This window comes from Sinocyclocheilus rhinocerous, unplaced genomic scaffold, assembly GCF_001515625.1.
Source record: "Sinocyclocheilus rhinocerous isolate Xijiao unplaced genomic scaffold, SAMN03320098_v1.1 scaffold1554, whole genome shotgun sequence".
Taxonomy (NCBI): Eukaryota; Metazoa; Chordata; class Actinopteri; order Cypriniformes; family Cyprinidae; genus Sinocyclocheilus; species Sinocyclocheilus rhinocerous.
Window position 1 is genome coordinate 321,744 of NW_015641022.1, and position 22,072 is coordinate 343,815.

Genomic DNA, 22,072 nt, shown 5'->3' on the forward strand with positions numbered 1-22,072 from the left:
TGAGTGTAGATCTCGGTCCAGTACACTCTCTTGAGGCTGAAGACAAAGCTTGAATATCTTTAACTGTGGTAGGTGACTCGAGTCTGTCATTGTTGGAAGTTTATACTGAAGAGCTGCAGACGCATGCCGTATTTCTGCCTGACGACAGCTGAACCATGAACACTGGCCTACAGGCCTGAAAAATAAACAGCGAGCCTGACGGCCTCATGTGTCTCTGAAGAGAACAGGACCGCAGGGAGAAACACCACTCAACTCTCTAAAAAAAGTGTTCTGAGTGATTTTAACAAGTTGCTATGCAGTTGCTAAGGTGTTCTGAGTGATTCTTAAAGCTTTTTTAGGATTGTTATGCAGTTGCTTGTGCACTGCTACAGTGTTCAGGGTAGTTACTAGTTGGTTTTTAGATCAGGCTCTGCTTTATAGTCTGCAAAAAGTCAGAAGTAATGCCAAGTGATCGCTTAAAAGTAACATCACACCTCTTTTGAACAACACACAATTTGAGAACATGCTGGAGTTTAATACTTGTGGTTAGCGGTTTGTTTAAACCCCAACCCTAAATATGAGCAATAGTAATAATGAATTGAGGTTTACTTTTTAGAACAATCCTTTGTTAATAGCATTTTAATGACAGATTGGCTTTTCCTGGAGGTCAATCACCAAAGTGTTTTCCTTGCTGGTTATGGTGCATTGAGTTCCTTTTGACCAAAAGTCCTCATTAATAAAGGCATAAACTAAAAAAAGGACTTATTTCAATGTAGGAAACCGAAGAACACAAGTTTCACCTGTTCACTGGTCATCTTGCTAAAGCAGCACAATCATTTCTGACAGTCCCAAGGACCCTCTGGCTGGGGTTTTCTCCCGGGCCCACAGCAGGAGAACACTCGGACAAAAGAGCCCCGCAGGGCACACGGCCTGTTCACTCAGACCTAATCCAAATGTTCGCTCAGGCAGGTGCCCATGTTTTCAAGGGCCTCCAAATCCTGATCTTAAATGGCCCGGTCGACTGTTACTCAATAGGCGTTTGAGCGCTCCTGCAGTATGTGTGTGTGAGCCTGCGGTGCAGCGGTTTCAAGCTCTGCCAGAATAAAAATCAAAACTGATGTGCTGATACAGGCTTTTAATATGTTATTCAATGTTTTCGCTGCGTCCCACCGGGTCAGCTTTCCAGAGCGTGGTGTGACACGTTAAACACGTCCAGGCCGTTTTGTGAACTCATCAGAAACATTCACTTGGCGTGTTTACCGCAGCTCTGAAATGCAATTCAAAACAGTCATTAAAATGTCTCAGTGTTTACTTAATGGTGACATGTGTAATTTTTGTCACCAAACAGAATTGGAAAAATAATGACTATGTTGCAAGTACTGTATCCCCCAAACCGCATGCATTATAAAATGGTCACAATTTACACTTTTAACAGAAATGTAACTGTTTATTACACTTCACTACAAAATTAATATTCATTTGTGAACTATGATACAAACAACATATACACAAAATGTACAGCAAAAAGTACGGATATGGTAAAAATCGTTTACAGTGTAAATGGTCGTCTCTTTTACGAAGTAAATGGAAACGCAAATATATTTCATTGACATTTAAGAAGTTGATTTTACTTCAAATAAATAGCAAACTATTTTGTGTCATGGTGCACAGCTGATAATACTGATAATCTGTATATTGAAGTCTGATTCTACTGACATTCATCTAGACACTGGTACAGTACCACAGTATCCATAAAGTGTGACTAGTTATACACGCTGAAGATTTTCTACATGTTGTGCTTGACCAGTGGATCAACTTTAACAGATTGGACCTGTTATTGCTTCATCTAACACAGTTTTTAATGTCATAACCTTATCAAAATAAACATTTTCAAATTGCTTCATGGATCTCAGTTTGCAGTAGAAAACGCTCTCAACAGCCCTCTAAAAAGTGTCTTGGAAAGTTTTTCAGTCATGTTTTCTCAGATGAAATATCAGTTGAACTTTTTCATTATTAATATTAATTTGAAACCTACACATATACAGTTGATCAAGGTACATTTCTTGATTTATACAATAAATTGAATTAAAAGACACTTGTGCAATCTAATCTTGTTTCTTTGAACATATATTTAGCTAACTGAGAGGTTTTTGATGCGTACAGGTAAATGATGTGCTGTATTACAGTCTCATTTATCAAAGTGCAGAGGTGCGTGTGTAATGTTTCTCCAATTTTTGGCAATTCTAATGCTCATCTGTAAAATTCTATTGCTTACTAACAGCTTTAGAGAATTACATTAAAATATATTTATATATCATATGTATATATATATATATATATATATATAATATATATGATGACATAAAATCTATGATAGCTTGTTTCTGCCACAGCATAAATAAATAAAAAAGGTAACTGTGACTTTTTTCTCACAATTCTGAGAACTGCGAGACATAAACTCAGAATTCTGACTTACTTTCTCGCTATTCCGAGTTTACATCTCGCAATTCTGTCTTTTTATCTGAATTCTAAATTTACATCTCGCAACTCCGTTTTTTCTTTTTGCACTACATAAAAAAGAAAATCACAACTTTCTCACAATTCTGGCTTTTTTCTTGCAATTGCAAGTTTATTTCTAACATTCTGACTTTCCTTCTCAGAATTTCATCAAAAAAGTCCAAACTGTGAGATAAAAAGTGGTAATTAACTTTGTATTATTTAATCTCAGAAATAAAGAAATAAATTGAAAATGGTTTTCAATGCACACATATACATATATAAATAAATATATATTCACATATGTGATATATTGCCAATGTTCTCTTATGAGACAAAAACACTTGTCAGTCTGGATGGAAAAAAGCAAAATAAAAATAAAATAAACCAGTCAATCTGTTTTCCTAAGAGAACATGGAGATCAATTGAAGTCCTATTTAAAAAAAATAAAGGACACATCAGTATGGTGACCACACACATTTATCTTACAAGCAAGTGATGAGTGCAAATCTACTGCAGACGTATGAGTGTGTTTGAGAATCCCAATGGACCAGCGCAAACAGATCCTGGGTCTTACAGAAGGCACCTTACATGAAGGGGGTTTGAGGAGAGTGACTCCTGACTGTACCTGCACCTTCTGAACTCTCTCCAGTGCTGCTCAAAGACATCAGGTCTATTAGACAGGAGCTCTCCCTGCTGCTCAGTGCTTCAGGTTTCTTTTGGGATGTGCTGGTATTCACGTTTGTGAGGAGAAGCTAATGCTGGATACCATCTTCTGGATCTTCTCCTCGTTCTTCAGGATACTGGACTTGACTGCGCAGATCTTGTCCTGCTGGTCTTTGATTAACTGCTCTAGTTCAGCGAGCTCAGCCTTCAGAGGTTCCACAACGCTGTCTGTAATTCTGAGATATAGACAGAGAAACGGCTTAACACAGAAGAACAAGACATTCAAAAAGCAGCTGGAGATTTTAATCATGATAAATATTAGGATGCACTGATATAGAGTTATTATGACTAATCCCCAATTATTTTTATAGCCAATATAATTGACAATTTTATAAAAAAAATAATAATAACAACAAAAAAAAATTCAAATAAATTAATACATACCAAATTTTCCAGAATATAAGTCATGCTTTTTACATTTAAGACATGCAGTGATTTACATTCCATACAACTCTATGCTCTATTTAAATCAATTTTGAATCAATCGGACCATTATTTGTATGACTTCTGAGTTCCAAATCAATCATTTAAGAGGTTTCAGTTCAGTTAAGATGCTGTCTATGTAGGCAGTATCCAGCAAGGCAGCTTACTAGGCTTAGGGACAGAGCTAATATGCATGTGCACCTTTGTTCCTGTAGCAGAGCCTGTGCATTCTCCTTGTTCTCTTTGCGCCACGTCTGCAGTTCATTCTGCATGGAGTCCATATCCTCCTGAATGTAGTCCATGATCTTACCCAGAGGCAGAGCACTGCGACACACCGTTTGTATGGACGAACGCAGGCGCTCGATCTCCTTCGCCACCAATTCACGTTCCTTCTTACGAGACACCTCCGACACCAGTGACCGATCCTGCAGACAAGACAGAACCACAGGAAACAGATCAACACTAGCAGTCTCAAAACAATGTCACTCTTCCTGACTGCTATTTCTTCTGTCAGAGGTCTGTCAGTCACTTATGAATGGAAAAGGTGTGACAGGATTTTCAACATGAAGCTATGATTGTCAAAAAAAAAAAATGGTACAAAAGTCCAAGTGCAAAGCCACGTAAACAAATGCTAATTGTTGTCTACACAAAAAAAGTACCTTATTTATCCCTAAAGGGTGCATATTAATACCTAAAGTGTACATATTAGTTCCTTTTGAAAGAGCACCGCCCCAGTGACAGCTTTTGTACCTTTTTTTTTTCCAGTGTGTGTAGACAACAATTAGCATATGTTTAAGTGGCTTTGCATCATATACTTGCCCTCATGTCATTTCAAACCTGTATGACCTTCTTTCCTCTGTAGTACAAAAAAGAAGATATTTAAAAAATATGGGTTTGTCCATACAATGAAAGTCAATGGGGTCCAATGTTGTTGTTTTGGACCCCATTGACTTTCATTATTTACAGAAAAACAGTTGAAACGTTCCTCAAAATATCATTTTTTTTTTTTTTACGTGTCACAAGTCAAATACAAATGACCGTGTAAATGACTGAAAAATGCTGAAAAATGACTAGTGGGAAGTCACTCCCATAAGGGAGCACTTCAGATAAATGCTATAAATGTTATAAAGGTTAGAGGAAATCTATACCTACCAACAATATACTTTTGGGGGAAAAAAGCAGCAGGGAGAAGTCTGCATTTAGTGGTTTTCAATGTCAAGGCTACAAATGTTTAGAATTTCAAGGCAGGAATTATACAAACCTTGCAATGTATATAAAGATCAAAATGAAAGAGACATGGGATCCATAACGTGAGTGAGTGGTTACTGAAGGCCTCCTCTGTATGCGGTGTGGTTGGGGGGTCCTGGTCTGCCCCAGTCACCCTTCAGCCGAGCGTAAGAAGGCCCCCCCGGCACACAGGGCCCGTGTCTATTTACTCCGCTGGGGCCACAGGCTGTGTGTGGCACTAGGCCAAACAGGCTTTACTCTTACTGCCTCTGTCCCACTCAGACACACGCACATACACACCCCCACATGACTTTGTTTATTTTAGTAACAGGCTATGGCAGTGAAGTTATTGGGCCCGTGTCTATTTACTCAGCTGGGGCCACAGGCTGTGTGTGGCACTAGGCCAAACAGGCTTTACTCTTACTGCCGCTGTCCCACTCAGACACACGCACATACACACCCCCACATGACTTTGTTTATTTTAGTAACAGGCTATGGCAGTGAAGTTATTTTACAACAGTATTCGGTAACAACTACTTCACATTTACCTAATTTCAAGCTGAACTCCTCAAGTTATATAGTCATTCTGACTATAAACACCAACATCTTCCTTTCTAAAGCCACGTTCACACCGCCAGCCAGTGACGTTGTAGCTGTATGTCACTAGACTCTGTACTGTGAAGCAGGGGCGATTCCAGGATTTTCATTTTAGTAGGCTCAGCTCCCAATGAGGGTATAATATATATATATACAGTATATGTATGTATATATATTAAAATGAAAATGGCAACATCGTTTTATAAAGTATATGCATTCATATGTGCTTCATTTTCACTGGAGGAAACCTGTGGTATGATGAGGGGTGAACGCAGCGAAAACTTAGGCTACAGTAGATGGGGAACCGATTGCTCCCCCATGATATTTTGTAAACTATTTATGACAAAGAACTGCACAGATGCAGATATTATAACAATCTATCAATAAACACACACCTTGTCCTCTGTTTCTCGCTTTGTGCCGCTGCAGTCTGCGAATTGAAAAAGAACGAGCTGAAAGACGGGGAGGAGCCGAACGAAGTCTGCCGCCGTTTTCATATGAAATTAAAAGGGGACTAAGGCGATCACGAATTCGTGTACAATTTATGGAACTAATCGCAACATTTTAGGGGGGCTATAGCCCCCTAAAAATGGCCTAGTGACGCCCATGCTGTGCAGACACTTGTGGGCGTTCCTAGTGCTGTCTGGAGATATCTTGGGGCAGTCGTGGCCTAATGGTTAGAGAGTCAGACTTGTAACCCGAAGGTTGTGGGTTCGAGTCTCAGGTCTGGCAGGAATTGTCGGTGGGGGGAGTGAATGTACAGCGCTCTCTTCCACCTTCAATACTAAGACTGAGGTGAGACCCTTAAACAAGGCACCGAACCCACTGCTCCAGGTGTGTGTTCACGATGTGTGTGTGTTCACTACTGTGTATGTGCACTTGGATGGGTTAAATGCAGAGCACAAATTCCGAGTATGGGTCACCATACTTGGCCACATGTCACTTCATGTGCTTTATCGCTGCACTTTCTCTAGAAAATGCAATCACAACTATTTATATTGCTGGTAAAACAAAGATATCATTCTTAGACTAGGTAGCATTCTGCTGTTAGAGAGTGTTGTTATATAAACTACAGCAGAGCTCAGTGCATTAAATCATTAACCAATTCTAAACTGCTCACTGCATCATATAATTAACAACATGAACGATTAATGTATGAATCAAACTCACAAAGACTGCAGACAATTTATTTTCCACTAATCATTTTTTATATCCATGTATGTGGTTACAGTCAAATCATATAAAACAGTGAAATCTCATAATCGTTAATTTGCATAAAGTTAAGTTAATCTTAACTTTTGTCGTGTGACTCGCGTCGCTTCACACGACCTACATTCTGTCACCAACGGTCACTGTCGCTCGTGTCGCCAGAAGTCGCCATGATGCTTTATCGCTGCGTGTCTCTGGCAGTGTGAACGGGGCATAAATGGATAGTTCACCCAAAAATTATTTCAAACGTGCTTTCACATGGAGCAGCATTTACTACACAAAGCCATTGTTCAATGACAAGCTGCGCAAAACCACATTCATATATGATCGTGGTTTTGCGCAGCTTGTCAGTTAACAACGGCTCCGTGTAGTAAATGCTGCTCCATGTGAAAGCACGCACGTGGAGATTTACTGCTGATTACAGAACCGACTTTACTGACAAGATGCGCATTAGCCCTATTTGCAAGTTTGATTCATTTCATGTGATTCAAATTCTCTTCTTCCATGGATCAATTTATAACTCGATTCTCAATCAATTCAAAATCTATATATTTTCACACACTATAAATACACACACACAGACCAAATATATATATAAGAAAAATATAAATAGGTAAATATTGCCATTTATTTCCATGCATAGTTACATTGGTGTGTAAAAATTATTGTACTTAAAATGTTTGGAAGGTGGACTATATATATGTGTGTGTGTGTGTGTAATATTAATATTAGTTTATCTATAAAATATTACTTTATTTATAAAAAAAACTTGCACACGTAGTCTTACATAGATATACAGTTGGTCAAACATTATTAAGATTTGAAATCTGAAAATATTTTCATAAAGTGGCGGTCTCTAATCATCTGTGTGTTTAAACTGAACGTTTATTGTTACAAATTTACAGAGTTTGGTAACTCTATTACAAACACTTCAAAGGTTAACTATGCCGCTTCACTCTAGAACTCAAACAAACACGTGAGAAGAAAGACTAACTTAAATTTTTCCCCCTCTCTCTGTGGTTTACAAGTGTGTTCGGATTGAAATGTCTAATAGTTGTCTGCAATGTGGGTGGTTTCTCCGGCCCCTAAACACCCCCTCTACACAAACACCAGCCAGCACATTCGGCCCACTGTTCTTGGAGCGCAAAGGCCAGGCCGCATTCGCTCTGTTTGCCGTCCTCCTGCACCTCACCCCTTAGTCAAAAAGAAAAGAAAAACTCCAGCTTTCTGTCTCAGAGGACATAAATCAATCGTTTATAGGGGCTCTCATTTTCCCCTCTCTTCACTGGACCCAAGAAAAATATTTGTTTTGCACGAGGCAGCTGAGGACAGGTTTTCCCATTATCTCAGACAGTGACACAAGCAGGACGTGGAGTCGGTGTGCCTGGGGCAGGTGGCTTTCAGAGACGCTGATGCATTGGGCCGGAGCCTCTTGGACCAGGACGCCTCATTACCCCGCTATGTGGATCTGAGCCTTCAGCTGCAAGCCCAATTTGCTTAATGAAGAAATGCATGCAAAATGCATGATTTATAGAGTGCTAATAAAGAACTACGAAAAGAAGCAGAGCAGCACTGTTCAAATGAGAGTTTTGCAGTCCTTCTGAGAATGATAAACATGCTGTAGTGCCACATCATGGTTCTGTGGATCTGAAACGTTGAGTTCAAACGTGATTCACGAGATAAAATGGGCTTAAATGACTACAGTTAGGACAAGTGTGACAACTTTAAAAATGAAGGGAGTAATTTATTTGCCACTAGCAACACCAAACAGAATTGGAAAATTACTGTCTGTATAGACAGGTAGTTCCGTTCCCAAACTCGCTGCTTAAAACAGACTGCAGTTTAGTTTGGTACTTCTAGTGGGACAGAAATCAACATGTAAACAAAGAAGCTTTATCTTTCTAGCGGAGTGTGATAGGGGTTTTCTTTAGCTCTGAATGATGGTACAAGCAGACTACATGTAAACATGATAGCAGAGGATTAGATTCACACAACCAGTCAGAAATTAAGTAATGTTTCCCAAGCCTTAGTACTTGCTTCACTTCAATAAGGACATCACTGAAAAGAGCGATAACTTGCAGTTTAGTAAGGGAGTCATACGTTGATTCAGTAATGAATCCAGTGAGTTATTTGTCAGACTGATTCAAACAGTAACGTGAGTGAAACCGATTCATTAAAAGAAGCTGCTCAAATGAACCATTTGTTCATCAATCGAACTACACTGGCGTTGCATTTGTTTTTGCATGCATTCAAATCAGACTGCAAAATTACATTCACAAATCTGGTAAATATGATTTTTTATGCTGGAGAGTCATAGAAACTGGCAAACACTGAGATTAACTGCAACAGAAACAATACTTGAAAATAAAATTTTTATCAGTTTATTGTTTAAACTTGTATATCGCTCGCCCCTAGTTTGCATTCATTAACCTTTTTTGATTAGTCTTCAGTTGGGAAGGGAATGTCTACCTGATCACTTAAAAGTAACAACAATTATCATAAAAAAAGTGTTACTTTTTGATTGGTTACAATAGCATATTGGGTTGTAACACTGATTGGCTAAAGCCAGTGCATTGGCTGGACACTTTCAAAATATTTCACTTATGATTTAAAACTATTTTAACTTGACGTAAAAAAATGCTGTTGCATTTATCGGTTGAAGACACAAAAAGCAGTAAAAATTTGTGGCTTCAATGGTCTATTTTAGACAGCTTGCTACTGGTCTAAAACTCCATGGTGGGTCTTTGGGTCCAGTACTGACTCAAGGGTAAAGATTCATTGTTTAGCAACGTTTAGGGGTTTCCTCCTTGGGGAAAACATGGGCCTCATCCAGCAACATCATAAAAATAGCTGGGATGAAGTGAAGTGCAGAGAGGCTGAGTCGTGTACACAGGATGGAAGGGTCAGTTTGGCCCCGTGGGGGTCACTGCTGAGATCACCGTCCTGTACTTGCGTGCTAAGCGGATCACCACAGAACCACAATGTATGACAGTTCGGCTTATGAGAACCAGACAGCAGTAGGACTGAAATGAACGCAACCAATTACGCTATCAGACTTCAGAGACCTGTACCGTGGTATTTCCCCGTAACCTCCAGGGTCATTCCACAGAGATGTCAATCGTCTCTGGGTGAGGGCAAAATGTTGAGGAATGCAACGAGAGTCATTTCCTTTACATTTCCAACAAAAAGGTAGATGTTTACAAAGACACAGGCCTGAAGGGATGACTATTTATTTTCCTGCCTGTTCTGCAGAGTGCGAGCTGGCGTGGCGTTCACTCAACAGTCATCCATTTGTGTGCCATGGGGTTTATTTATACATTGCAAACCATCATCAGGCTAATTTGATGGCGCAAAAGAGGGAAAAGGAAGGAGGAAAAAATGCTTATGAAAGCGCAGCTGCTGTCAGGGGCCAATACTCTCAAAAAAAAAAAAAGACGCCCTACAAGAAGTATCTTAGAATAATATACACGTGATCTGGAAGTTCACAACAAAGGTCAGCTGCAAAATGTACGGCAAATTCTTCAGAAAAATGCACTGTGATGGTGAAACGGTCCTTCGTAATATTGCATCTGGCCGGTTCTTTCAGTCAAATGAAACAATAACGGCCTAGCAGATCTTAATAAATGAAGTTCTGTCGACCCTAGCAAGGTAAATCTTCACTTATGAAGTGGAACGGAAAGCTCAAGCTAATAAAGCCACAGAATGACTCATTGGCTCAGTTTCACCTTTGGAATTATTAAATGGTCAAAACTCTAAATTCTGTGGTCGTTCCAAAGAGATTAAGTCATACGTACTTGATGTGGGGATCTCCGTAAACTCAAAATCCTTTTTGAGATTTGAGAGCGAAAGCTCATATATGTAGAATGAGTTATGAGCGCTGTAACTTCAAACCTGTCGGGGAGGACATGGAAGCTCAATATTTAAATTTTTAACCCTGGATGTTACACCGTGATTACAGGAGAGCAGCCACTTTATTGCGCTGACCTTCACCCCCCTTTCAAGTCGGGAAGGAAGTCATTACAGATTTTTTTTTTCAATACATCTGACTAGACAGGAGAGGTGCGGTGTGCCCGTTAACATGTACTGCCCCGAAAACACACGCCCATTTCATGCACCGCAATTAAGATGGAGAATTTAGAGAGCTGATGAGGCTAAATTAAGTCAATTAGGAGAGCGCGGCCAGCAGTGCTCAGATTCCAGCCCAGAGTTGGCTTGCGTTTGATGGGGGAAATCTAATTTGATTATTTGGGATTGAAAGGAAATCCAGTCTGATTGTTTTGAAATCAAGAACACAGGAGGGAGAAGCGCTGGCTGTAAGGGCCAGCTGGGAGCAGCTCACTGTGTGCAGCTGAGGTTGAGCACACGTGCCAGTGGCGAAGCACGCAGAGCTCATGCCTTCAATGAAAAAATATTGTAACTGAATGAACTAAATTAAACTTTTGTGAACATTTACTCACCCTTATGTCATTCCAAATCGGTATAATTTTCTTTCTTCCATGCAACACATGAGGAGAAAAGCTGATGAACTGATTAACCACTCTTTTCCATATAAAGAAATGTAATGGGGACTCAATCACGCTCCAAAAATGTGCCACTTCAGTTTTGCCATCAAACCTACTTGACATTGCTCATTTACTTTCATTTTATGACAAATTGACAAATGTATAAGACCTTCTAAATCTTATATTTAAGCTTTTGAATTAATATGAGGTAAAGGAAACTTCATATACTGTACACTACTGTTAGAAAGTTGACCTTTTCTATATTAATAATAACCTTTTGTTATTAATATTATTAGTACTATTATAGTTCTTTTGAAATCTGAAATTTCATTTAAAGGGGTCATATGATGCGATTTCATTTTTTCCTTTCTCTTTAGAGTGTTACAAGCTCTTGGTGTATAAAGAAGATCTGTAAAGTTTCAAAGACTAAAGTCTCAAATCCAAAGAGATATTCTTTATAAAAGTTAAGAGTTAGCCACACCTACCTAAAACGGCTCGTTCGAACACGCCCCCACATACCTACCTCACTATGTGGGAAGATTTGCATAAAGCCCCCAAATGTTCACGCAAAGAAAGAAGGCGTAACTTTTATTCTCACTGTACAAGACAGTTTCTCGCTGAGAAAAGTATGAAATAAAATTGTTCTTACTGCTTCAGAATTACAAAAAAAAAATCATTCAACGAATCATTAACGAACCAGAATTGTTATATGAAATTGGCAACAGAGTCAATATTCCTTACAATTCCCATCTTTATTTCTCCCCACTGCTGACTCACTCTTTGAGCATGTGACTAAGGAGGGAAGTCGAGGTGAAAGGGTGGGGGGTGGGGTGGGGGGGGTTGCTCATTTACTTTCATTTTATGACAAATTGACAAATGTATAAGACCTTCTAAATCTTATATTTAAGCTTTTGAATTAATATGAGGTAAAGGAAACTTCATATACTGTACACTACTGTTAGAAAGTTGACCTTTTCTATATTAATAATAACTTTCATTACACCAAATAAATAGTACTATTATAGTTCTTTTGAAATCTGAAATTTCATTTAAGTAGTACAAGACAGTTTCTCGCTGAGAAAAGTATGAAATAAAATTGTTCTTACTGCTTCAGAATTACTAAAAAAAAATCATTCAACGAATCATTAACGAACCAGAATTGTTATATGAAATTGGCAACAGAGTCAATATTCCTTACAATTCCCATCTTTATTTCTCCCCACTGCTGACTCACTCTTTGAGCATGTGACTAAGGAGGGAAGTCGAGGTGAAAGGGTGGGGGGTGGGGTGGGGGTGGTTCTGCATGAAGGCCACCATCAAACACTGCATCCATCAGGCCTACAGCCAATGACGGACAGATAGACCGGAGCATTCGTTCCGGCTAGAGTGGACCACCCAGTGCAGATGGCCCCTTCCACCAGGGCATGGACAGGATGCCTTCAAAACTCGAATCACATCGTTCTCATATTCACTGGCTCACAAACAGCCCAATTCAAGCTAAAAATATGGAAAGACATTGATAAAGTGTCACTTATTAACAATCATGTTCCAGCAGTCCTGAAAAATCATTCCACAAATTTTATGGACAGAGAAGAAAAGTATATTGCCTGAGCCACACTGAAACTGTGCCCAAAGAGTGAAATTGGTTTTATTGCTTTTTGGAAATGAAATACTATCTTAATATTAATCTATATTCCATTGATGAATCTTTATACTCTCATGGGCCAAAGGACACTTCAGATAAAATCCCCCAAAAATATTAGTCTTAAAACAAATTCACAAGCAAGCTCCAACTCCAAGCCACCAGCACATGCTGGTTTTCAATTTGCAATTCAGTAACCAAAACCAACAAAATTCACAAATAAACAGGCCACAATAGTTAACCATGTTAAATGTCTAAACAGCATGCTTGTTTTGCCCTAATTATGTAAGCTCCGTTGAAGAAAATAACACTTCAGTGGCTCTGAGGGACCGCAATTACATATCTCCACTCCATTTGCAAAGTTACTTTCTTTAGTAAACTGACGGTGCACTGGGTCAGGCGTCCCTGAGGTATTGTAGAGCACAAAAAAATGCTGATTCCCTTGATGAAGAGATTTTGAAATGCCTTTACTCATGTTACTGGAATTTTGTTGTGAAAAACAAAACTTGGACCTTGTTAGATGGAATCGCACTGCCACCTAGTGGTATTAATGGGAACAAAAGATAGAATCATACCTGTTCTTTAGACTTTGTGGATGGAGATGATTCGTAGACTTTCTTTGTCTCTAGGATTTTTTTCACAAGTCCACCTATGAACAAATGAAAACCATTCAGTTATTTCTGATCTTAGGCCCAATCCCAATTCTACCCCTTAGCCCTTCCCCTTTCCCCTACCCCTTCGTTTCGCGCATTCACGCGACGGGGTAGGGGTGTCTCAATTCTATTTTGGTTGGAGGGGTAGGGGAAGGGCCAGACAGCCCTTCAAACGAAGGGGGTAAGGGGTATAAAATAGAATTGGGATTGGGCCTAAGTGTGCCATTAAAGGGTTAATTCACATAATTCATTTATGGCAGAATTTTATTTCAGGATGAATTCTTTTTGCACATGGCTCACCGTGTTTGTCATCCTCTTGCAGTTCAAGTGAATTACGCTGTAACGAAACAAGTCAATTAGTCCAAATCATGATGTTTTTTTACTAGATACTACATACGCATATAGAGCATCTACACTACCTCAATTTCAGGTATGTCAGGAGGAGGCGCAGCTGCCTCCTCCACCACAAACTGCCCATCTTCATCATCCTCATCTTCAGAGAGCTTCTTGCCATCCAAAATGACAGTCGCAGGAGTCTTGCCACTGCCCAGCCTTAGAAAAAACCCAGTCATGTTTAAATACAGCATTTTTTTTTTTTTACTTTTTACTGATCAATGACATCTTTTATCATAAGTTCCGATTCAAAAGTTTGGAGTCAGTACAACTTTTATAAAAAATAAATCAATATTTTTATTTAGCAAGGACGCAGCAAAGTGACAGTAAAGGCATTTAAAATATTACAAAATATTCCTATTTCAAATAAATGCTGTTCTTTTGAACTTTCTCAGTTCATGAAACCCCCTACCTAAAGTAAAATCACTGTAACACAGCCAGCTTGTGGCTTACTTCTTTAATATAAAGTGAGAAACTGAGAGCCTGATGAGCGTGATCTCTCACCTCTCTGCTGGGGTCACATCAGCGTAGCTCTCCTGTCGTTTGACACGGGGGGCTGCCGGTCGTGCGCTGCTAGGTCGCGGTAATAGTCTACTTGCATAAAAGAAGAACAAACAAAAGAAGAATAAGTTCACACAGGAAATCCACAAGCACTTTTTGTAAAGTATGCATGCGACTTTATGCGTGGGGAGTTTAAGTAACAGAAAGTTACTATATGGCTAAATGCTTACAAAAACAGTCCTGAGAACCAAGAGTAATGATCTGGATGAGAGTGATATCTTGTGGTTAGATCTTGCGGTACAGTGCAGTGAAAGCAAGGGATTTGCATCAGTGGCTTCCACTGCCAGGCAATCTCTCATGGGGGCATGTATGATACACTCCATCCAGCCACAAACACCTCAGCACATTATCACACTGGCTTACTTTGTTATCATCGGACGGAAATATAGTCATTTTTTTATCTTTAAATCAACACACTTATGGGAAAATTACCACTAATTAAGAAAGCAAAAAAGAAAGAAAGAACAAACCTATGTGTTGTTTGAGGTGGCACAGAATTTGTTGTGTCTCCATTCTCAATAGGCACTGGTTTCTCTGCTGAAGGGGCTTCCCCTTCTGAATGAAAACAAAAATTAGAATAGATGTTTACAGAAAAGGTATACATTTTTTGAATCAAGGAAATTCTGAATTGGCAATTGGTATTTAGTTTTTTTTTTTTCTTTCTGCCAACAGCACAGGTGTTACTGTAATGTCAGCCACTACATCTTTAGCCATTATTTGAAAGACAACTGAGACCAACACAGTAACAGGCAGGGCAAATTAAATTAACACTCGGCAAGCACCAAATGCAAGGAAAAATAGCATTGGTGAATATATGAAATGCATGCATGCAATGCAATGCATGATTGTGAGAACACGATATGGCTTAAGTGTGATTATCAAATCGCAAAGGCTGGGATTTAAATATATAAATATATAATCTGCACTGTGTTCATTTACACATGATTGGTGTGATCCAGTGTCTCAGAGCAGCTCTGTAGGTAGAAAGTGCTGCAAATTTAGCCATGTATTTCAAAACGCAACATGCACCATCAGCCTTCACAAATTTGTAATTTCTTGTATTTTTTAGAATTTGATTTAAAAAAAAGTTTTACTTAATTTTATTGTAGTTTATTTCATTTGATTTTTTCAAATCAATTTAATAATCAATTTTTATTCATTGCCATTTCTATTATCGTTGTTATTATTGTACAGCCATATTAAAATGGGTTCTATAAAACAACAGTGTGAATATAGCCTGAGACAACTAAAGTGGAGAGAGATTTTATTAACTATATTATGACAAAAAAAAAAAACAACTAAATATCACAAAATAATCACAATATGGTTTTAAGGTTAAATCATTAACCTAAATTGTGATTGCAATTTCTATTAGAGAGGACAAAACCCAGAATTAGATTTATTTGTTTCATTTGTTAAATACAGTTTCCTGGCTGGTAAAAATTCTTAATATAAATAATAGTCACCAGCCACTGGCAGGTATATTAAAAAGTTCGATTTAGACCCTAGTAAGAGGTGTTCACTAAAGAAAACAACACTCACCTCCTTCACTCTCAGTCTCATCTGAAACAGAGATACACAATCAATCACATTAAACAATATCTGCTGTGCTGCTAGAAACATCTAAACAGATCAGCTGGACATGCAACAAAGCATTAATGTACTGCACATCAATAATTAATAGGGTCTGTTAAGAAAGACATGTTCAGTACCTTGACCTCCTGTTTTGGGCCACCGCCGCTGTCCTTTAGCCGATGAGGGCCTTGGGATCCGGGAAGGACTCTCAGCCTGAAAGGAATGAGGAAAGACGTTAGTTTCCATGCATTTTCACTAGAGTTCCTCTCCTGTGGAGCACTTAAACAGACATTAGCCAAGAAACACGTGAGTCCGCTTTCATTACAAACCCTACAATCTTCTTGGCTGTTGTTGCACACGTGAAATATCACAGACAAATAGTCGGACAATGAGAAAATGTAGGAGGAAACCGATTTCACTTGGGACAAACAGAAATTACCTGGATTTCAGAGAGATCTGTAGGCTGAATGAAGACAAAACAAAACCCAACAAAGAGTCTTAAGACTTTAACATTTATGTTTATAGTACACTTATAGCCACTAGCCAAATAAAAAAGCTCACTGCTCCAAATGAGAAACTACTGAAGCTGCAAAGACACATGGAGCGACAAAACTATATAATAGCGATGGAGCGACAAAACTAAATAATACATGAAGATACAAAATCAGTCAGTCAGAGGGTATGTAAGGGCACTTGCTAAAGCAAAACACATAGGTTTAGGGACTTGAACAGACCCTTAAAACAGACACTACCAAAAAAAAAAAAAAAAAAGGGAAAACTGGGAGAAACTCGGCCAAAGATGTTCATCTGACTTCGAAAAAAATTGCAGGATTATTGAACTTTAAAAAAAAACCTTGTTTTTAAAAGAAGTGTCAATTTTCATTTAAAATATACTTGCTTCTCATATACACTACCATTCAAAAGTTTGGAGTCAGTAAAAAACTATATTTTTATTCAACAAGGATGTATTACACTGTTCAAAAGTGACAGTAAAGACAGTAAAGACTAACACTCTTACAAAAAAAATACTAAACTTTCTAGTCAACAAAGAATACTTAAAAACGGCATCAAGGTCCACAAAAATATTAAGCAGCACAACTGTTTACAACATTGATAATAATAAGAAATATTTCATAAGCACCAAATCAGCATATTAAAATGATTTCTGAAGGATCATGTAACACTGAAGAATGGAGTACTGACCCCAAACTTTGGAACAGAAGTGTACAGTATATTGACACTTTTAAGACTTTTTAAAATGAAAGAATATTTAATTTTGCCTCAGGATCAGAGAAAATGTTACCACGGCAGGTAAAATTCGTAACTAATGTCTCAACCTGGGCGTCAGAAAGAAATCCTAATTGTTGAGGCCTGATAAGTCAACCTCCACCATCAAGACTGTCCTTGCGCAATGCTAAATATGCAAACACCCATTATTCTACAGCGAAGCAAAGCAGGCACTGACATCACAACAGACTCGTACCTCCAGTTCACCGCCCTCAGCCTCCAATTCAGAGGAACAAAGACAAGAACAATAAGCTATGAGGAACATTACGTCAACACTCAACACGCCTTGATGATGGCACATACCTACAGAACAAACGTAAAGTGAATAAACAGAGGTTGTGAAATAAATCAATCTTACCTCATCTGCTTCAGCTTCATGTGTTTTACTCACAACCTCTGGGTGAGGCTTTGGCTTGCTGATCTCCTCTGCTGCCTTGATCTATAGAAGAAGACAAGCTGTTATTGAGTATTGAAAGCTGAGAAAGACTTTTAAAAGACTTTTATTTTAAATGTTACAGAAATTTGCTTTAAGGTTTCGAAATAGTGCAGAATGTTAAATATTTCTTCATTTTTGTTTGTATTAAAATTCTAAAACTTTATTTCTAGGTTTAAATGGGATTTTAAATGCAAGAGAGTTGGAAAAAAGGCTGGTAAAACTGGTCATTCATCTGTCATTGTGACGATAAAATCGTGTGAGCAAACCTTTCTATCGCCTCTGTCCTTTAGCTTCTCGTCTGTCTCTCTGTGTCGTTCTTTATCTTTTTCTCTCTCCCGTCGTTTCGCACGCTCGCGATCTCTCTCCTTGTCTCGTTCTCTGTCTTTGTGAGATTCCCGTTCCCTTTTCTTATCCCTCTCTTTATCTCGTTCTCTCTCCTTGTCCCTGTTACGGTCCTTCTCCTTCTCACGCTCCTTCTCTCTGGTCTTGTCTTTCTCCCGATCCCGGCTTTTGTCTTTGTCTTTGTCTCTGTCTTTTGTCCGGTCTCTTTCGCGTCCCTTGTCAGATCTCTCGGCATCTCGCCGGCGGTCCTTGTCATCCCTCTTGCTCTCTTGATCTTTCGGTTGATCTGGATCTTTCTGCTCTCGGCTCCCGCTGCTCTCCTTGATGCCTTTCCTCTCCTGGACAACAGCCAGAGACTACATCAAATTTTCACTTTCATAACAATAAACCTAACAGCTCCATCAGCCCCCAAAAGTATTAAAAACAGATTTCATGAGTGAAAGAAAAAGGCACAATAAAAAAAGCCCAAGAGGGACAAATTGAGGAATGAATAATGATTTAAGACAACAGAAAAATCTGGCTTGGCTGAAAATATCACTGGGTCAAAGGCTAAAACAGGTCTCACCTCTCGGTCTTGGTGGCGCTCCCTGCCCTCTCTGTTCTCCTTGTCCTGGGACCTGGAGGTGCTGGGCTTCCCTTTCTGATCCAGCTTGTCTCCTGCTAACACCCGCCTAACAGCCTCATCACTGGAGAGCTGGAACAAGGACAGGACACGCTGTTTAACAGCTTAATATAATGAACACAAGTCCCAAGCAACCCTCAGTATGCTCCCAGACTAGGGCTGTGCGATATTGAAGAAAAATGCGATATGCAATAACTCATTAAATAATGCGATATTCGATATGCGATATGATAATGCTTAAAGTGCCACATGCTCAGATGAAACAGTTTTACTCAGCTGTTGCTGAGTCAGTTCTGTGAACTTCTATAACTATCTTGTGTCATATATATATGGTTATTTGTATGTATCACTGTAAAAAGTAATCACTGAATCTACTTAAGAAAAGCGAGTAAACATAACAGATTTTTACAAATTTGTTGAGTTTACTTAATTACACTGTGTTATGTGAACTTGATATGTACATTTGCGATATTTCGATATATTGCACAGCCCTATCCCAGACCAAACAAAACTGGATTCAGAAACAGATGGGGTAGCATGGTGGTTAATGATATGGGCTGGTGACCAAAAAAAAATGTAGGTTGATAATGCAATCCATGAACAATCCATGGGGATTCTCCCTGGAATAAATGGACTATGAGTCACTCTGGATAAAAGCATTAGCTAAATATGTATGCACAGAATATGACTTTCTGTAAAGCTGCTTTGAAATGATGTGTATTGTGAAAAGCACTATACAAATAAATTTGACTTGACTAGTTGACTATTTACTAACAAAATTTTTACATTTTCTGAAGAAAACGTGTGGTGGGGCTTGATGCAAAACTCACTGTTACCAATAGAGTATTGTGGGTGATCTATATGTTGTAAAGAGTTATTTTAGCATTATTTAGTTATTTTATTATTTCACTATTATATTATTAATATTTTAATCAGCTTTTATTTGTACATTTTTAGTTTTCATTTTCATTTTAGCAGCTCGTTGGTCTTCTCTGGTTCGTGTCCGGCTACGATTCGAGCAGGTTTAGCGGCCAAGGGCTCTCCGCTAACCAGCATCACCACATCGATGGCCTTCTGAAGGAATGCTATTTTTGAGTCTTTGTCCTGAATGTTACATGACGAGAAAAGAGTATTTGAAACAGAATTGCAAGCATAATGTCTGTTTTCAAACAAGGTTCAAACACCAGTCTGTTATTGTTCATACAAACAGGGAGTCCAGCACGAAACACACACCACTGGATAAGCCAAGGTTGTTACTGCTAGCTCAGTTGGGCCACTTCAACAAACAGATTGGAATTCTGCTTGGAGCCACTAGGGATGCAGAAAACAACCATTGGGCAAATGTTAAGGCAGGGATTTCCAACCTTCAGCCCAGAATTCGAGCAGTAGTGTATATCTTTCTCCTGGGTTTGAAAAGAGTGCACAAAACCACTTGAGACTCCAATAATCAATGCTGAAAGTGATGCTGCTTTGTGAAAGCTTAGACAAACACAACAGAACAAGTACACACTTTATAGTAACACAATTGAACAATCAAGATGATATGTAACTTTATCTTATGTGAATCATTTGTGGTGTCAGTCTCACTCTCTTCTTAAAACATGTGAGGCACTTGGGTGTGTTTAGAACTTTCTGACGGAATATCAATATCAGATTTCCTGATTAAATGTTGCATAAATATGTTACGTCAAGAAAACGTCTCGGTTACGTATGGTAACCCTCGTTCCCTGAAGGAGGGAACGGAGACGTCACGTCGGGTGACCGACGAAATTGGGATCTCGCTTAGAGGGACCAATCTACTTCGAGTGTAAACTAAACGAGCCAATGCACATTGGCATGCGATTATTGCATCCAGCTGCTGCTGATCACAGCGTGAGTATAAGTAGGCAGCAGATGCAGCGCATATTCAGGTTTTCGCTGAGGAGCCGAGCCGGTGACCCGGCCGCTCAGCGGTGGTACAGGAGCTGTGGCGACGGGACGTGACGTCTCCGTTCCCTCCTTCAGGGAACGAGGGTTACCATACGTAACCAAGACGTTCATACAGCTCAAATGCTGCTGTTAATAAAACAAAAATGTAAAAAAAACATTAGTGCTGTCACAATGATTAATCGCGATAAATCGCATCCAAAATTTTGTTTACATACTATATGTATGTGTACTGTGCATATTTATTATGTATATATAAATGCACACACATACATTGAGAATATGAAAAAAATGAAAATATTTCCATGTATATATTTATATTCATATAACTATTTATATTGAATTAAAACTGAAAGAACAGTAAAAGTTTTATCTTTTTGTCACCACCAAATGCTTTTTATTTTGATATAGCTTAGTTATTTTAGGTTTAGGCTTAATTGCACTATACACAAAGAACCTAAAGTTATCCTGATGCTTTGAACACAACAGTACATACATTATCACTTGCAGCTTAATGCGCCCACTCCTTTAAACCCTCTTTTTCTGTATTTCTGCTTTGCTGGTTATGATGAAGTGCAACTGTCCATATTGTCATGTAATGCTTTCATACTTCATGAGGTTCCTAATGAGGTCCCAGCGGCAGAACAACCTGTATACTGCTGTGATCTGTTATGATTTTACACACTCAGCAGTGTTTAATATTCAACTACTGGCAATACATACATACAATATCCATGCAATAAGAATGTTTTATGAAGCTAATCACTAAAGGCGAATTTCATGAAAACATGTTCATGTCATATACATTGCAACACAAAATAAAGAAATATATTTTGCATAAAATGAAGTCCGTTTTTAGGACCATTAGAATTTTATGCAATATTACATTATGACAATTAAGCATGTTTTACAGTAAAACCTGTAATATTGTGAAATATTATTACAATTTAATATACATTTTAAAATGTAATTTATTCCTGTGACAGCAAAATGACATTTTCAGCATCATTACTCCAGTTTTCAGTGTCACATGATCCTTCAGAAATCATTCTAACATGCAAATTTCATGAAAACACATTCATGTCATATACATTTCAACACACAAAAAAAAGAAATATATTTTGCATAAAATTAAGCACATTTTAGATCATTAAGATTTTATGCCTTATGACATTAAAGCAAGTTTTCCCTCCATACTTTCTTTAGCATAATGGGTCCAGACTCTGAATATTTTGAGTATTTAATTCCAATTATTCTCAATGGTGAAATTCATTAATGCAATACAATATAATTCACAATTATTTTTTTATTTTAAATCAGCATAAATCAGAATCAGAAAGGCAATACAAAAGTGCAAAAATAATATAATATAATATAATATAATATAATATAATATTAGGGCTGCACGATAAATCGCATGCGATATTTAACGCGCATCTTGTCAGAAAAGCCGGTTCTGTAATCAGCGGTAAATCT

At 38.4% G+C, this 22,072-nt stretch overlaps 2 protein-coding genes across 3 annotated transcripts in view; both read right to left on the reverse strand.

Annotated features, from left to right (window-relative positions):
- LOC107754006 (ankyrin repeat and SOCS box protein 1-like) overlaps positions 1-3,143 on the reverse strand; it is a 9,652-nt gene extending 6,509 nt beyond the window's left edge. The window contains exon 1 of the mRNA XM_016570307.1: positions 3,104-3,143. Within this exon, the coding sequence (XP_016425793.1) occupies positions 3,104-3,143 (40 nt within the window). The remainder of the gene's footprint in view (positions 1-3,103) is intronic.
- The window catches only part of traf3ip1 (TNF receptor-associated factor 3 interacting protein 1), a 26,662-nt gene continuing 7,399 nt past the window's right edge, over positions 2,810-22,072 (reverse strand). The window contains exons 3-16 of one of the 2 annotated variants that reach the window (XM_016570301.1): positions 18,614-18,742; positions 17,973-18,386; positions 17,629-17,709; positions 17,467-17,487; positions 16,423-16,446; positions 16,121-16,196; positions 15,951-15,971; positions 14,879-14,963; positions 14,352-14,438; positions 13,874-14,006; positions 13,755-13,791; positions 13,377-13,450; positions 3,826-4,049; positions 2,810-3,377 (exon numbers count right to left, since the gene is read on the reverse strand). In XM_016570301.1, the coding sequence (XP_016425787.1) occupies positions 3,212-3,377; positions 3,826-4,049; positions 13,377-13,450; positions 13,755-13,791; positions 13,874-14,006; positions 14,352-14,438; positions 14,879-14,963; positions 15,951-15,971; positions 16,121-16,196; positions 16,423-16,446; positions 17,467-17,487; positions 17,629-17,709; positions 17,973-18,386; positions 18,614-18,742 (1,572 nt within the window). In that variant the 3' untranslated portion in view covers positions 2,810-3,211. The remainder of the gene's footprint in view (positions 3,378-3,825; positions 4,050-13,376; positions 13,451-13,754; positions 13,792-13,873; positions 14,007-14,351; positions 14,439-14,878; positions 14,964-15,950; positions 15,972-16,120; positions 16,197-16,422; positions 16,447-17,466; positions 17,488-17,628; positions 17,710-17,972; positions 18,387-18,613; positions 18,743-22,072) is intronic. The other variant, XM_016570302.1, reaches the window with a different exon arrangement.